The 16200-nt window shown below is 63.1% G+C and overlaps 2 protein-coding genes across 3 annotated transcripts; both read left to right on the top strand.

Annotated features, from left to right (window-relative positions):
• The first annotated feature begins 259 nt into the window (after positions 1-259).
• UTF1 (undifferentiated embryonic cell transcription factor 1) lies at positions 260-1541 on the top strand. The gene is made up of 2 exons (XM_047703589.1): positions 260-836; positions 992-1541. Exons 1-2 carry the CDS (start codon positions 260-262, stop codon positions 1474-1476), a joined length of 1062 nt encoding a protein of 353 aa, XP_047559545.1. The 3' UTR covers positions 1477-1541.
• A 4317-nt stretch (positions 1542-5858) lies between these two features.
• On the top strand, positions 5859-10982 carry VENTX (VENT homeobox). Of its 2 annotated transcripts, XM_047702921.1 has the most exons (4): positions 5859-5887; positions 7819-8024; positions 9955-10115; positions 10196-10982. In XM_047702921.1, exons 2-4 carry the CDS (start codon positions 7976-7978, stop codon positions 10556-10558), a joined length of 573 nt encoding a protein of 190 aa, XP_047558877.1. In that variant the 5' UTR covers positions 5859-5887; positions 7819-7975; the 3' UTR covers positions 10559-10982. The 2 variants fall into 2 exon arrangements, with proteins under 2 accessions (XP_047558877.1, XP_047558876.1); XM_047702920.1 differs by lacking the exon at positions 5859-5887 and having other exon boundaries at positions 7575-8024.
• Positions 10983-16200: the final 5218 nt, after the last annotated feature.

Here is a 16200-nt window from a genome sequence, read left to right on the forward strand (position 1 = left end):
CTTTGCACCTCGGTGCCCGAGTTTGAAAAGGGCCGCCCTGAGGTTTAGCAGGTTGTGCCCGGTCAGGGCCCCGGCCGGCCCAAGTTGAAGTTGGCGGGCAGGGGGGGCGGGGCGGGGCGGGGCGCGCGGGGGCGGGCGGCGTAGACCCGCGCCGGCTCCGGCTCCCGCTCCCTCTCCAGCGAGGTCGCGTCCTCGGAGCGCGTGTGGGAGGCTTCTCTCCGGCCGCCGCCGCGACCCCGCGAGCTCCGCCGGCCCCGGGATGTTGCTAAGGCCGCGGCGGCCGCCCCCGCCCGCGCCCCCCGCGCCGGCATCGCCAGCCAGCCCGGACCCCGAGCCGCGGCCGGCCGGGGGCGCGCCGGGAACCCCGCCGGGGCGGCCCGCCTCACCCGGCGCGCTGGCGGCGTCCGCGTCCCCCGGGTCCCCCGGCCTCCCCGGGTCGCCCGTGTCCCCGGGCTCGGCGCAGCGCACGCCCTGGAGCGCCCGCGAGACGGAGCTGCTGCTGGGCACGCTGCTGCAGCCGGCCGTGTGGCGCGCGCTGCTGCTGGACCGCCGCCAGGCGCTGCCCACCTACCGCCGCGTGTCGGCCGCGCTGGCCCGCCAGCAGGTGCGGCGCACGCCCGCGCAGTGCCGCCGCCGCTACAAGTTCCTCAAGGACAAGCTCCGCGACGCGCAGGGCCAGCCGTCCGGGCCCTTCGACGCGCAGATCCGCGAGCTCATGGGGCTGCTGGGCGACAACGGACACCGACGCGGCGGCCGCCGCCGCTCCCCGGGGCCCGGGCGCCCCCCGCGCGGACGCCGCCCGGCCCCCGCCGTGCCCCTCTCGCCCGCGGAGCCAGGTAAGCGGGGCGGGGCCCCGGGAGCGGAGAGGGCCGGGGAGGTGAGGGGGTGCCTGGCGCGCCGGCCGGTGGGGGGAGTGGGGAGGGGGCCGGGGCGTGAGGGCGGCGGCGGGCGCGCCTCCAGACCCCGGCCCGACCGTCCCGCCGCGTTCCAGGCGTCCCACCGCCGCCGGCTACGCGCGGCCCCGACGCGGACCGGGCCTGGACGCTCAGGTTCAGCCCCACCCCGCCCAAGTCTGCGGACGCCCCTCGAGCTCCCGGCTCCCCGACGGCGCTCTCCACGGCCGGCCCCGCGCCGGGCCGGCCCGAGGACCGCGCGCCTTTCCGCGTTCCAGGATCCCCGCCGCCGCCGGTCCTGGACCCCGCCCGGGAGGACCCAGACTCGCCGCCCAGCCGCCCCGAGGACCACGCGCCCCCGCAGTCCGCGCCCCCGTCGCTGAACGCCGCCCTTCTGCAGACCCTGGGGCACCTGGGCGACATCGTGGCCATCCTGGGCCCCCTGCGTGACCAGCTGCTGACCCTGAACCAGCACGTGGAGCAGCTGCGCGGCTCCTTCGACCAGACCGTGTCCCTGGCCGTGGGCTTCATCTTAGGCAGCGCCGCCGCCGAGCGAGGGGTCCTAGCGGACCCCCGAGAGTGAGGCCTGGCCTGCACCTGTCCCTTCTGTAGCACCGTGTCCCCTCTGCCCTGACCCCATTCTGTGACCCTACCCTACTCTAAATCTAGGTATGTTCAATAAAAAGATTGTTTATTTGTAATTTAATTCTAGGAGCATGTGCAGGTCTTGTGCTGGGTAGGACTGGGCCCTGCTGGTAGGGCCTGGGCGGCCAGGGCTGTCCGGGCGCTGGGGTGTGCTGGGATGCTGGCTAGGATCTCCCCTAGGAGGCCAGTTTACAAGGGTCACTCGAACCCATAGTTGGGGTCCTTGTAACACACTGGCTTTCCCAGTCTCCCAGGACTTTGTAGAACCCCTCTCAGTGGGTGAGTATTCTCCGCCTTCCCTGGGAGTCCTGCTGAGCAGGAGGAGGGGGAGGTGGGGTGCAGGGGGGGGCGGCGGGTGGTCAGGGGCTCCCTCCACTGTGCTGCCCCAGCGGGGTCTGATCTGGGTTGCATTTGGGGTGTAACCAGAGTCCCACCTCTGCCCCAGGCAGGCCTGAGCCTCACTCCTGAGCTCGATCTGGGAAACTCCTCAGAAGTGACGAACAGGAAAGCTAATGAACCACACCAGGGAAGACACCTTTTGTCCCCAGGGTGGTGATTGCTGTGGGTGGGCCGGGGACAGCCGGATGGGGGCTCTGAAACTCGACTTTGGTCAAGGACCAGGTCCCAGGGCGTCTGAGAGGACTTGACCCAAACCGCCCCGGGAGCATTTTCCAAATAGTAATTGTGGCCCCACCCTCTACCAGTCGGAAAGGACAACTGGGTGGGCCCGGAGATGCTCCCACCCCCAGGGAGATAAGGAAATAGCCCGGGGCACCTGGCCAGCATCACAATACAGTAGGGGCGCATTCAGAGACTCGGGCCACAAAGCTGAATGGGGTCTGGGTGTTCTTGCTGGCCCTGTGTTCCAAGGTTCCCGCAGTCCCTGGGCCTCTGGGGTGGGTGGTGGGACATCTCCCCCAAGGCCTTTTCTGGAGATGGAGGGGGAGAGATCCCAGTTCGACCCTTGGCCTACGGGGACCCACAAATGGGAGCAGGAGTGGTCTCCCCAACCCCAGAAGCTGTTCATTGATGGCAGGTCCTGAGGGGCTCTGATACCAAAACCACAGAAGTGACTCAGTGTCACTTCACTTGAGACACTTACCTCTGCTTCATGATGAAGTCCACACTGTGGTCCCGGAGTCTCCAAGCCGCTGTGGCGTGATTCCCACTTGCAGACCTACCCACACACACAGCCCCCACTCCTAAAAGGTCAAGCCACAGGCTGGAGCAAATATTTCCCCCACCCCCAGGCTAGAGACAATGCCAGGAAGTGTGGGCCTCACTCCAGTCGCCAGGGACCCTCTGCCTTGGAGAAAGGCTGTTTCGTAACTGTAGGAAATCTATGGAAGCCACTGAGTTTGAGATGCTTGGGGTCACCAAGAAAAACCCATCTGCCTGACTGTGCGTTGCAGGTGGTGCAACCCCGTGCCCTGCTCCCCCCCGCCCCAGCTCAAGTGGAGCTCACCCTCGGGCTCTGTTCACTGCTGCACTGAGGGCCAGGAAGTGTCCACGTCACCTGCATCCCTCACCAGCTCAGCCTAGGAAGCTCTGTGGCCAAGGGTCCTCTCCTCCCTGCTGTGGGGTCTGCCTGCCCAGCCTGGCCCCTCTCCCTTCAGGAGTGAAGTGTGCGTGTTTTCACGTCGTGCTGACCCATCACGGACCAGTACTGTCCAGGCCCTTGTGCGGCAACCTTTTTCTGGTGATCAGTGCAGTTATACGAGAAGACCTCAATGTTAAATATTCTCCAAATAAGCAAAGAACCCTATCGATTTGGGTGCCGCTGTTTTTACTCCCGCCTGTGTCCGCACCTGCTGTCTGGAGTGAGCTCTGGCCCCTGTGCTCTCTCCGGTGCCCAGCTGAGCCTAAAACCCTAACAAAAGTAAACTTCCTTTGTGATTTCGTGTTTGAAATTGCTGTCTTCTCAGTCGTCGTTGTTTATCTGTCCAAATTACTGCCTCTTCCCTGTTTCTTCCTCTAATTACATCATCTGTGTACTGCTCTACGGATAAACATTTCGGCGTTTGCCACACTCAAACCACTGCTGCTCTCCGACTCGCTCTGAGGCAGAGCAGGCTCTGAAATCTGCATTTCAAGTCAAAGCCAACGGCTTCCAGTTCCTTTTTTTTTTAATAGTTTTTTTTTTTTTAAGATTTTATTTATTTAGGGGCGCCTGGGTGGCTAGGTGGGTTAAAGCCTCTGCCTTCGGCTCAGGTCATGATCCCAGGGTCCTGGGATGGAGCCCCACATCGGGCTCTCTGCTCAGCGGGGAGCCTGCTTCCCCCTCTCTCTCTGCCTCTCTGCCTACTTGTGATCTCTCTCTGTCAAATAAATAAATAAAATCTTTAAAAAAATAAATAAAAAAAATTTTTTTTAAGATTTTATTTATTTATTTGACAGAGAGCATTATTTATTTGATGGGGGGTGGGGAGTAGGCTCCCCGCTGAGCAGAGACCCCCCCCCATGCGGTAATCCATCCCAGGACCCCCAGATCATGACCTGAGCTGAAGTCAGCGGCTTAACCCACCGAGCCTCGCCCTTCTTGTTCTTGACCCATCGTTTTTGCAAAGAACACATCCCTAAAATTCTGGTAAATATATCTCTCATATGATTTATAAGGAGGTAGTACAGCCTCCTCTATATTCCTTCAATTTTGCTGGAGGCCAGTGGTCGGCCTGATTACCGCCTCTTTTCCAATTTCAAGGAGTCCGTGATTTCTCCCTCCCGTGATGTCCCCGGGAGGCCAGCCCTCTGACTGCATGACTGGTTCCTGCTTGACCTCCCACACCAGTTCTGCCCCTAAGAAACCATATTGCTCTGTATTACGGACTGGGAATTGCCATGTTGGAATCCTAACCTCCCTTTTGATGGTGTTAGGAGGTGGAGCCTTTAGGACGGCTTGGGCCGTGAGGGTGGAGCCTCCTCACTGGGATTAGCGCTTTCTGAAGAGAGACAGGACAGCGGAGAAGGGACCAGATGCTGGCCGGGAGGTGGCCCCCACTGGAACCCTGGTCTCGGACCTCCAGCCTCCAGACTTGGGAGAAAGGAGTGTCTGTTTAGTTCTCCAGCCTCTGGTGCTCTGTTAGAGCCAAGCTCCCGGGCACTTGTCAAATCGACCACGCTTCGGGGTTCAGGGCCCAGTCCACTCTAACTTTCCAGAGGTCTTCCCAGCCACCCCTCACTTTGTTTTCCGTGGTGCCCACCAGGGCTCATTCGCAGCTGCTCTCTCCCAGAACAGTCACTTGTGATAATTCTAGAGAAATCCTAACGTTTTTTGTTCTTCGATTTTACAGGCAACGGCTCTGTCAGTGTCCTCCTCCTGGCCTGGCGCAGATGCCAGCCCCACAGAGTGCCTGGATCTGTCCTGGTGGGCTCGCCAGGCCTCGTTCATGGAGGCAGCCCTCCTCTCCATCACCAGGAGCTGGGGAATCTGTTGGGGTCTAGCTGTTGGCGGGAGGCAAGCGGCTCTGCCCAGAGGGCGAGTGTGACTCTCACCTCGGCGACAGCCAGTGGGCCCCGCGCTCCTTCCCTTACTTCCCAAGCCCTGGGTTCTGAGCCATTGTTTCAAGGGCCCTTCTGGCCTCACCCGCACTGTCAGGTCCCAGAAGGATCAGCGGCACATCGCACTCCCTGCCATTCAGAGGAGACCTGATTCGCCCCGCCAGGTTTTGGTTCTCCCCTCCCAGGCCTGCCTCAGGACACAGAGCCGGAGGGTCCTGTGTCCCTTGGCCCTGCCGCTGTGGCGCGAGGGAGGGTTTGGGGGTGCTTCTGTCTCCTCACACCGGCAGCCCGGAAATCCGACCCCCACCCAGCTGGGGTGGGGTCCGGTCCACCCCGTTCCAAGCGCGCGCCGAGGTTCTTTCCACCAGGGGCACAAACAGGACGTCGGGGGGCTCCAGCGGAGGCGGTGGCGGGGGGAGCCCAGAGAGGGGCGTGGGACGGCCGGGGGGGAGTCTGAAGAGCCGGGGGCTCCGGGGCAAAGAGCGGGGGAGGGGTGGAGAAGGAAGGGGAGGGGCCGCCCGGTGGGCGATCGGAGGTCGCCGTGCGGCGGGCGGTGGGGGCGGTGGGGGCGGGCGGGCCGCGGGGCTGCGGCTTCCATTTTTCCCGGAGCTTGGGGCGGCCGCGCGGGGCCGGAAGGGGAGCGGCGGGGGACCGTGGACCTCCTAAAGGGGTGGGCGTGGAGAAGGGGTCCTGGGCGGGGCGGGCCGCCCTCGGCCGAGCGTCCGGGTTGGCCCTGGAGGCGCGCGGGGCGGGGCGGGGCGGAGGCGTCGGGGCGGCGGGACACGGGCTCCGGAGCGCGGGCGGACGGCTCGGGTCCGGGAAGGTCCCGTCGCGGAAACGGGGGCTTAGGCGTGAGTCGGGGGCGGGGCTGACTCCGCCGGGGGCGCCCCCTCTCCGCGGCGAGCACCTGCGGGGTTCGGGGGGAGGTCAGCGGCCCGAGCCGAGGCCACCCCGCGGGAGACCCCGACCCCGCGGAAGGCGGCGGGCGCGGGGCGCGGGGGGCAGGGCCCGCGGCCCGAGTGCGGGAGCGGCCGGCGGGGCTCGGCGGGAGCGACCCAGACGGCGGCGGGGAGGGGAGACCCCGGCGGACACGAGCCCCAGCCCCCGGGCGAAGGGAGGAGGCCCTGAGCCCAGGGCGGTGCTGGCGGCCGCGGTGGGGGTCGGCTGGGGCGTGTGGGCGGGAGGGCGCCCCGACGGAGGACCCCCGGCCGGCTGCGGGATGGGAAAGGAGGAAACCGCGCGCGCTAAGGCGGCGCGGGGCCGGGGCGGCTGCGCTGACCCCCGGCGTCTCCCCCGCGAGTGTGAGCGCGCGACGCACTCGTGCCCGCGGAGGTTCTCAGGCGGCCCGAGCTGTCTGGGAGGGTGACTGACCGTCGTCCGGCTGGCGCGGCCCCCACGCCCCCTGCGTGGGTCACGCCGGCACACGCTGCGGGCACCCGCGGGGTCCGGTGGACCGACTGGCTGGCGCAGACGCGTCGCGGTCCCTCCTCTGACCTTTCACGGGCGGGGGTCAGCGCCTGCTCCATCCCGCCGCGCCCGCCGGACTCCGACTTCACCCCCTGCCCGGCCTGAGAGGCTCGGAAGGCGGGGTTGGGGGTGTTAATCCCGGCCAGGCCCGAGGGGCCTTTGATCCCGCAGGGCAGGGCGGGCGCAGAGGCCGGCGGTCCCGCCCAGGCTGGCGCCGGCGCCCCCAGGAGTCGGGGTGGGCTGGAGCCACCACACCCGCTGGCGTGGGGGGTGGCACTCGCCCCGGAGGCCGCTCTTGCCTGTCCTTGGGGTCGCGTCCTGAAGAAAGAGGTGGTGGCCACCTGAGGACGTGGGAGGGGTGCATGACCCCAAAGGGACTCTTCCCTGGAGCCCCACGCAGCCCATTCATGAATGAGGACGCTGTACCCTTTGGGCTTGGGGCTCGAGCTTCCCCTGGCGGCTCTGGGCCTGTGCTGACCACAGTGGGGGCAGCCTTTGGGAGGGGGAAGACATTGGTTCTTCAGTCCTTCCTGCTGGGGTCCTTCTGGAGCAGCACAGAGGAGTCCATACTCCCAGCGGGCAGACACCCACCTTCTGTCCCTGGAATCCAGCTCTGTGGCACCAGAGTGAAGTCGAGGCCGGGGAGTAGGGTTGTGGGGGGCCACAAGGTATAATCTGAGAGAGAGTGGCCAGTTGGAGCCCCAGGGACTCCCTGTCTGGTTGAAGTCCTCATCCAGGAATGCCTGCTCTCCAACCCTGCTGGACATCTGCCCTGGGACCCCCTCCCCCGCCCGCCCGCCCGGTCCTAGGAACACTAATGTGGACTCCCCCGACTTGAAGCAGGTGTGCACACCTGTCGTCTTCGGCACTGCAGATCCCCACGGGGTGGGAGACAAGGTGGCTCCGCATCCCGCAGAGGACAGGCCTGCAGCGTGGGTGCTCAGCTGGGAGGGACCAGCCCAGGTGGGGGTTGGGGGAGTTGGAAGGATGTGACCAGTGCTCCACCTCCACAGGTCCTCTAACTGGTGGCCACAGCCCCGCCCCTCTCCAGACATCTTGGAGCCGGGGGAGGTGTGAATGGCCTCCTTTGTGCCTCTGAATTGAAGGCAATTAGGTGCTACTTATCTGGGGGTGGGGGGAGGACTTAAGCCGTATACGCCTACCAGCCTCACGAGCTCCCTCCTCCTGAGCTTATAAATGCCACTCAGCTCTGCTGAACCTGCTGAGGACCCTGTGCCTAACCCTCGTCTGTCATCTATTCTGGGAACGTTGCGGCCGGCCCCACAGCCATGTCTCCCTCCGCTGCCCCACCCAGTGGCCCCAAGCCATCCAGGTTTGGCTGCGTGGACTGGCTTTCCCAGAGCAGCCATGTGGGGCAATCACACACCTGCAGGCCTGCTGAAGTCTCTTGGAGAAGCCTCTCTGCTCCAGCCAGGGTATCCAGCAGCAGGGAGTTCCCTCAGACTGGGGGCATGGAGGAGAAGCCCTCAGAAGTGTCTTCGCGGGGGACGCCCACGGCTGGTAGGTGTGGGGATGGGCGGGAGGTTTCTGCCTTCCCAGACTGGGACGGGAGCCAGGGAGGGTTCAGGGGGAGGCCTTTGGAGGTGGGGACATTCTTACAAGGGCTGGGGATGGAGGTTCCATCTAACCCCTCTGGCAGGCAGATAACTTGCTCTGGGAAGCAAAAGCCACAGTGGAGTTTTTCTCTCCTCAAGTCCCTTGGGGGTTCCTCTTCCCCGCCCACCTCTTCTGGCTCTGGCGGGGGGACCACCACATCCTTGCGGCAGCTCCCCACTGGGAGCCGGGACTCCGGACATTCGCCCTTTTGGCTGGCTCCAGTTCTGCAGTATGTCCTTGGGGCCCATTTCTGCAGGAGTCACAGGGCTCTGGACACGTGTGTCTTAACGCTTATGAATGCTGTCCTGTTCAGGGGTCGTTGTGGATCTTCCCTCAAAGCTGGGCGCCTTGGCTGGCATCCAGATTTCTGCCTATTCACAGTGGACCTGGAACCCTGCGGGTCTGGAACCGCCCTGCTCTCCTGTGTTTGGGAATTCCCAATACCTTCTGTGCCTTGGCTCCGAGGTCCTTCCTGGTGACTTCTTTTTTTTTTTTTTTTTTTTTTACGATTTTATTTATTTACCTGACAGAGATCACAAGTAGGCAGGGAGGCAGGCAGAGAGAGAGAGGAGGAAGTACGCTCCCGGCTGAGCAGAGAGCCCGATGCGGGGCTCAATCCTGACCTGAGCCGAAGGCAGAGGCTTAAGCCACTGAACCACCCAGGCGCCCCTTCTGATGGCTTCCTAAAGACTGTCTTAGCCTTGTACTTTGCTGATGAGGGTTTCTCAGTCTGTTTCTTCGTGGTGTAATCATTGGTTTTAGCTTTAAAGTCCTATGTAGTCAAAGTGGGATTGATATTATCTTTTTTTTTAAGATTATTTATTCATTTATTAGAGAGAGACACATAACAAAAGAGGGAACACAGGCAGGGGGAGTGGGACAGGGAAAAGCAGGCCCCCCGCTGAGCAGGGGCTCAAGCCAGGGCCCTGGAATCGGGACCTGAGCCGAAGGCAGACACTTAACGACTGAGCCACCCAGGCGCCTCTAAGTTTCCATTTTTGAAGAAGTTTAATCTTATGGAAGTATTTTATACTGTCATGAAGTAAAATTTTAAGTGTATCATTTGCAACCAGTATGCCCCCCTCTCAAAAAAAAACCCAGGCAGTCATCCCTGCGTCCAAATCCTTCATGCTGACGAGTCACCCCTACCCCCTACCCCAGCCCCACGTGTCCTCCTGCACACTCCAGCTAAGTGTTAGAATTAGTTTGTAAGATCTGCTTCCCCCACAAAAAGCCTATTGGCGTCTTGGTCAGTCGTGCTTTGAAGAAAGAGCGGTAGCGCACCTCACCGCACGGTGCCGTCCACCACCTCCTGATTCAGAAATCGGACGTGGGGTGCTGGGGGACACAGCTGTGCAAAGTGTCTGACTCGGGTCCTGACCTCAGGCCCCATGAGGAGTCGGCTTGAGATGCTGCCTCTGCCCCCGCCCCTAAAATAAATAAATGTAAAATCAGAAAGAAATTAGTCACAGATTCAGTTGGTGGCAGGGGAGCCTGGGGGCGTCAGGATGAAGGCCCTGTGCCCTCAGGGCCGCCCCTGCGACCTGGGTTCCTTGTGTGCAGGCCAAAGAAACTGCTCGCTGGAAGGATGGGGGTCCGCGTGCAGTGGCGGAGGCTGACGGCTGCACCAGAGCTGTGCTGTTTGGAGGCCTCGTTGGGTGTTGGTGTCCCCAGACTCCACCCCATGCTCAAGCTGGCAGGGCAGGGGAGGGGAGGGCTGCCGCCTCCATCCGCAGCTGTGCCCAGTCACGGTGGGATGGCAGAGCAGAGAAAGCCGCCTGAGCCAGGAGGCCCTGCTCCTGCGGGGACTCAGTGCCCCTCCGTTCCTCCCTAGGCTGGAGCAGGGAGGCAGACGCCCTGCGGGCTCCCCGCGTGCGCACGGCCTTCACCGCGGAGCAGGTCAGCACCCTGGAGAGCACCTTCCAGCGCCGCCGCTACCTGGGCCCCGCGGAGCGCCGGAGGCTGGCCCGGGACATGCAGCTCTCGGAGGTCCAGGTGAGGGGCCGGCCGGGCTGGGCAGGTGTCCGGGAGTTGCGGCGGCCGTCGCCCCTGCTCTGATCGCGTTTTTCCCACAGATAAAAACCTGGTTTCAGAATCGCCGCATGAAACACAAGCGCCAGCTACAGGACTCCCGGCTGAGCGGCCCCCTCCCGGGAGCGCTCTGCCCACCCCTCTCCGCCCTCGGCAGTGGCTTGCAGCGTCTGTGCCCTTGGGCATCCCCGCTGGGGCCTCCCGCTCTGACACAGCCCCCTGGCTCCATCTGGGATTCCTGCCAAGCGGAGCAAGCCTCCCTGGCCTTGGCGTGGGCCCCGCGCAGCAGGCAGCCTCTGATGCTCTGCCTCCCGGAGCCTGGGGGCCAGGAGCACACGCTGGGCCCAGCCCTGTCCAGGGGACCCTGGGACCAGTGTGCCCTTCCCCAGACCGGGGATGCCTTTTGAGGAAGTGTGATAAGCCAGAGACCTGGGCTGGAGCGGGAGCTGCCCCACCCGGAGCAGGTGCGTGCAGAGCGGCGCCCGGCATCTCCCAGGAGAGCCGTCCACCGTCTGTTTCCATCACAGCAACGCCGGGTGTGAGCTGGGTGCCCATCCGCAGGCGGGACCTGGAGCCCTGACCCACCGTAAGGTTCCAGAGTGTTACAGTTGAAGACATTCACTGAATACTACTCCAGGCTTAGTTTAAGAATGAAGTGAAGTGGTCCGTCAGCAAAATCAAAAGCCGGAAGTGGACTTGATGAGTGTTGGGTTTCTAGCGCAGGATCGAATGGTAATTTATTCATTATGAAGTGTTGGAAAAATAAAGATTCAGGGGTCCCTGGCTGGGTGGAGCAGGAGCGCAACTCTGGATCTCGGGGTTGTGAGTTCAAGCCCTGTGTTGGGCATAGAGCTTAAAAATAAAATTTCTTAAAAAGTAAGATGGAGACTTTCTTGGGTTGTATGCTTATAAGCTTTGAGTGGAAACCATGAGGGATCAGAGGAAGTGAAGTGTTTGTTTTTGTCACCTTGGGGTTTGAGTTCCATGTTAACAGTGACCCCAAAGCTGGAACCAGGGAGGAATGCAGAATGCCTGTCTGCCCACTGCAGCCAGAGAAGCCAGTGGGGTTGCAACCTCTGCTGTGTCTTCAGAGCCCGTGCAAGCTGGCCACAATGCTGCGTGCTTCTCGTGGCCCTTCTGCTTTTTCTGTTGGCCAGAAAAACGTGGGGAGCCGGCATCCAAACCTGTGTACGACCTGGCTCGAGGGCTCAGCCTCTTACCAGTCCCTCTGGCCGGGCTGGCCTGGGCTCCTGGGTGCCTGCCAGGAAGAAGGCTGCCACGGGACATGGACAGCTGCTCTGCCCAGCTCCAGCAGCAGGAGTCTGGGCCTCCGAACAGACCTGTCCAGGGGCAGCAAAGCCACAGGCCCGTTAGAGGCCAGCCTCAGCCCTCTTGCGGGGACGGACGCTAGGCCGCCATTTGTGGTTCCTTTGCCGTCCTGTCAGGCCTTTTCCTGAGGATTTCTTGGGGGTGAGGGTTTGCTTCAACACACACTGTCAAGCTTTGTGTGTTTTCATCTTTGGTTCAAAAACCCCTAACTGGATTCTTCCTTTCTACACCCCTAAAAACTCAAGCATCTAGTTACCTTCTACTTCCAAGTTGCCCAGTGTTTCCAAGGGAAGCTGAGAGTCACAGTGCCTTGTTTCCTGTGTCCTCTGTCCGGTGTGACCGGGGCATCTGTGCTGTCTCTGTTCTCAGGACCCACTCACCCTGCATTGGGGCATCACGTGTCTGGAATATCCGCTCGCTTCTGGGCAGAGGACGCCCCTTCGCCTGGTCTCCTCTATAACCCGAGTGGCCTTCATGGCCAGCAGTCACCGTCGGGTTCGGGGATGGGACTGACTGGTGGGTCCAGGCTTCCTAAGCCCCTCCCCACGCTGCTTGGACCACTGTAGGACACCGGGTCCCCCTCAGCTGTGACCAGCACAGGAGAGCTGGCTTCACCCTCTGGCTCAGCACCGACGGAAGCACATGTGAAAACAGTCTCGCCAAAAACCTAAATTCCGGTTTACAGAAAATAGGGACTTCACCATGGACCCCAGCTGGGGCTCCTCTGAAGTCACTTGTCAGGGGTCAGGGAGCTGAGGCAGCGGTGGCGACCTCTGGCTGAACCACGGGAAAGCAGCAGGATTCCCGGCAGGGTCTCACCATGGGCCGGGTGGCAGTCAGTGGACACGAAGCCTGTGTCCTCGAGCACTTCTCTAAAACCACAGCAAGTGGCCGCTGGGGCCGCTGGGGTGCTGGCTGCACTAGAGGCATGCCCAGGCGGGACAAGGCAGGCCCCAGGCGGTAACCTCCACCCCACCACCCTGCTAGCAGAGGCTGTCTGCTGCCCCCCCACCCCACTCTGGGGTGTCTGTGGGGACCCTGCACTGCCCCAATGGTGAAAATGCACACCTCTTATTCTCTGCACACGTTCTACTCTGAGTACTCAGGGCGAGAAGGAGGGCTGTCCCTGGGACCCCATCATTGCCCAGCAGCCACAGTTGTGAGAGGATGACCTCCATGGCAGTGGCCCAGCCCCGTAGGGCCCTCAATCCCAGCCGAGGCAGCTCTCTGCAGGTCATAAGGCAGCAGCCCACCCAGATCCAAGTGGTCGGTCGACAGGGACCCCCCCCCCCACCAACTCCGCAGCGCTGGCATGAGGCCTGTGACCACAGTCAGCCCAGAACCCTAGGAAAGCCACAGCCACGCTGAGGGATGGCCCTCCCGGTACCCTGGAGCCAGGCCCTGTCCACCATTTCCACATTGAGCGCTGCTGGGGTACCTGCTTTCTTGCAGCACTCTAAAGGGTCGCGCTGGGAGCCCTCCCCGAAGCCCCACCGGGACAAAGCACTAGGAGGGGCTCCAGGGACTGCCCCACCCTGCTGCCACCCCGCCTGTCCCTTCCCCTCCTCCCAGAGGCTACGGGCTGGGAGGGAGGAATGATCAAATGAGATTAGGGGACAGGCCAGCTGATAAAGGGGGCCTGTAATTGCTCCCTTTGCTGGGCCGATTAGCCGACAAAGGCCCACGATGGTTGTGGAAGCGCTCGGTTCCTGAGGGCTTCGGTCCAATTCTCTACACCAGGAAGTTAAGACCACAGGCTCCTGGGTCGAGGGGCCCCCACCCTGACCCGCGGGGGCTGTGGCAGATTCCCGGCCCACCCAGCCCACCCTCTGCTCCCAGGCACCCTGGGGACACCCGCCCGAGGTGGCGGGGCCCTGCTGCCGCTCAGGCCCGCACCCACCCAGAGCCAAGTCAGCCGCTCACGTCCATGTCCAGACATTTCCTACTAAGTTCCTCCGAGACCGAGATGGTTCCTGTGCGACCGCCCCCCACACGCACTGGCGGTGAGAGGAGGCCAGCCTGGGCAGCTGCGATTTGTGCTCTGGCGCTCAAACATGATCACACCTGAGTTCATGTGAAGTCAGCTTTATTGACATTTCTGATCAGAAAATGAACTCACACTCACCATTACAAGGAGCAGAAATCGCCATGACCCGGACCCCACGGCACCCTCTGCGAGCTGCCCGCCGCCTGCCCCAGCCTCCCGCCCACGGAAGCCACCCTCGTGGGGCTCCCGCCCCCCGTCCTGCTCCTACAGCTTCTGGGACTCTCTCAGGGGCACGCCGGGCCCTGGGGGCAAAGATCAGCCACGGTGGCCCCCTCGCAGACACACAAAATCCTGTGCTCCCGCCGGTGGGCCTGCAGAAGGACGCAGGGTCCTGGGAGCACAGGCTTGGGAGCGGCTGGGTGGTGAGGAGGACCTCGTTGCCCCATTTTCCCATGCCTACACCTCTTCAGGCCAGACCCGCAAAGAAGTATATGCATAGGAAAAAGGAACAGCGAGCAGCTTCCGCAGTCCGGGTCCTAGGCGAGGGTTCCTGTGAGCAGAGGCCGCAGAGGTTGGCGAGGAGCAGGGAGGCTGCGGGTCCCCAGCGGTTGGCGCCGACGAGGAGCCTGGGAGCACGGACGAGACCCCGTCTGCTGCTGCGGCTGGAGCTCTGCCTCTGCCGGCTGGTCTGCCCCATTTATGGGAGGCCGCGACCTTGGGGCCCACAGAGCAGCGGCAGTCACATGTGGTTCCAGGCTGAGCCGTGCCAAGGAACCCGTCCACCCCCGCGCCTGTGAGATTGGGGCACAAAGACCTGCTCGGAGCAGAGTGCTGAGCCTGGGCCCAGCGGGTGGGCGGTGGGGCCATGGGGCCTGGGGGCTGCCTCCTGGGACCTGGGACCAGGCCAGCCCTGGCCAGCCTTATCTACCAACATGCTACTTTGCTTGCGTCAGCCGGGAAAATGCACATCTCTTCCCTGTCCCTCCCTTCCCTGCTGGTGCCCCTGAGCACTGAGTCCCAGACCCCCATCCTGGGGAGACCCCCGCTAGGAGTCCTGAGGATGGGGGAGGGGACAGCTCTCCCTGGGCCCCACACACCCAGGGGACAGCTGAGCAGGGACCCAAGACCACCACACAGAGACACACACACCTGTGGCACACATACCACGGGAGCCCAGGGGACAGCCCAGGGGCCGGACAGACCACACACCCCCAGGGAACCCAGGACACAGGTGGGGACCTGGAGACCCTTCTGGTTCAGATTTGGCCCCCAGCTCTGTTGCTCCCCACAGTCACAAAGTTCTGTGAACAGAGTTGTGGACACTCCCCCATCGGCAGGAGCTGAGCTGCCCTGCGTGCCCTCCGCAGCCCGGGAGCACCTGCCTAGGAGAGGGTGGCATGTGTGCGTGCACACGCGTGCACACGACCCTCAGCGGGAACCCCCACCCCCGCCTGTAGAGCTGGGCTTGGTGCCGCTGCTCTGAATCTCTCACCAGGCTGGCTCTAGGTGGGCAGGAGCGGGACCCTCAGGGGCACAGGTGGACACGTGAGGGAAGCCGGGAGAGAGCACGGCCATCAGCCTCCCATGGACACGCGTGGGCCCTGCTGCCTGGTCCAGGCCCTCCTGACACGCACCGCTGTGGCCTGGGCCTCTCTTTGGAACAGAGCATTTGTGGGCCTAGGGCCTCGGTGGGGGACAGTCCCCGGTGCTGGCCTCAGGCCTCTGCCTCGGGCTGATGGGTCACAGAGGCACAGAGCCCGGCAGCTGTGGCGTCAGGGACAGACGCTCCCGAGCCCATGATGGAGGCACAGCAGGGTGTCGGCCCCCATCCTCTGCCAGAAGGAGCGCCCCAAACCCGCGCTCGTGCCGGAGAGGGAGCCGCCTGAGTTTCGGGTTGACGGAGGGACCCCTTGTGCCCCAGTCCTCCAGCCCAGTGGTGGCTCAGGGGCCATCCCTTCTGGCCACTGTTCTCTGTAACTCCACAGGGATCCCGCTTGGGTCTGGGGTCAGACTCCCCCTCAATCCTGCCCCGGAGCTTCTGGGAAACACATTGTCACCCTTGACCCTGAGCTCCTGGAGGTGGGTCTTCAGGAGGGGAGGAGGCAAGAGGTCGGGGAGGAGACAGACAGACAGACCGGGAGGTGAGGGCAGTGGGGTGGGGACAGGCCGTGCCCCAGAGCACTGGGACTTCGGCACTTGGTTTCCTTAAACTTGTTTTCCAGAGTAAGTCCACACCTGCTCAGGACAAAGCACTTCCAGAGTCTAGAAGGGTCTAAAGCGACAGTGTCCCCCCAAGGCCCCGAACCTGCCCACAGCTGGGTGTCCCTGGACCCCTAGGGTCACCTCATTATCCCCTGGCCTGCCTTTCCCTTCCAAGTTGGAGGAGCCCAGGGGTTTCCCTTGGGTGTGGCAAGTCCCCAACCAGCCAGGAGAGAGGACCAGACCACTGCCTGCGTTTCCCTAAACCCCCAGAGAGCCAGCGGCGACATCTCGGATTCTATGCCCAGGAGTCCCCTCTGCTGCCTGCCTGTGGAGCTGGTCAGAGGGAGGAGGCAGCCGAGAAGCTGGGTGCTCCGTGTGGGGGGGCCCAATCCCAGGAGCCCACCTCGCTGTGGCCCCTGGACAGCCCGACGCTCAGGGCATCAGCCTCCCGCAGGTATGAGCTTGGTGCTCCCAGAGGCGGAGGAATGGACAAAGGGAGAGCATCAGCCTGGCAGGTTTGGGGAGCCCCCA

Source organism: Lutra lutra, chromosome 14, assembly GCF_902655055.1.
Source record: "Lutra lutra chromosome 14, mLutLut1.2, whole genome shotgun sequence".
In the NCBI taxonomy this organism is placed as follows: Eukaryota; Metazoa; Chordata; class Mammalia; order Carnivora; family Mustelidae; genus Lutra; species Lutra lutra.

Coding starts and splice junctions, on each gene's coding strand:
- UTF1 (XM_047703589.1), top strand. CDS start 260: ATGTTGCTAAGGCCGCGGCGGCCGCCCCCGCCCGCGCCCCCCGCGCCG. Junction 837..991: donor CCTCTCGCCCGCGGAGCCAG/GTAAGCGGGGCG, acceptor GCCGCGTTCCAG/GCGTCCCACCGCCGCCGGCT.
- VENTX (XM_047702920.1), top strand. CDS start 7,793: ATGTCTCCCTCCGCTGCCCCACCCAGTGGCCCCAAGCCATCCAGGTTT. Junction 8,025..9,954: donor GCGGGGGACGCCCACGGCTG/GTAGGTGTGGGG, acceptor GTTCCTCCCTAG/GCTGGAGCAGGGAGGCAGAC. Junction 10,116..10,195: donor TGCAGCTCTCGGAGGTCCAG/GTGAGGGGCCGG, acceptor TTTTTCCCACAG/ATAAAAACCTGGTTTCAGAA.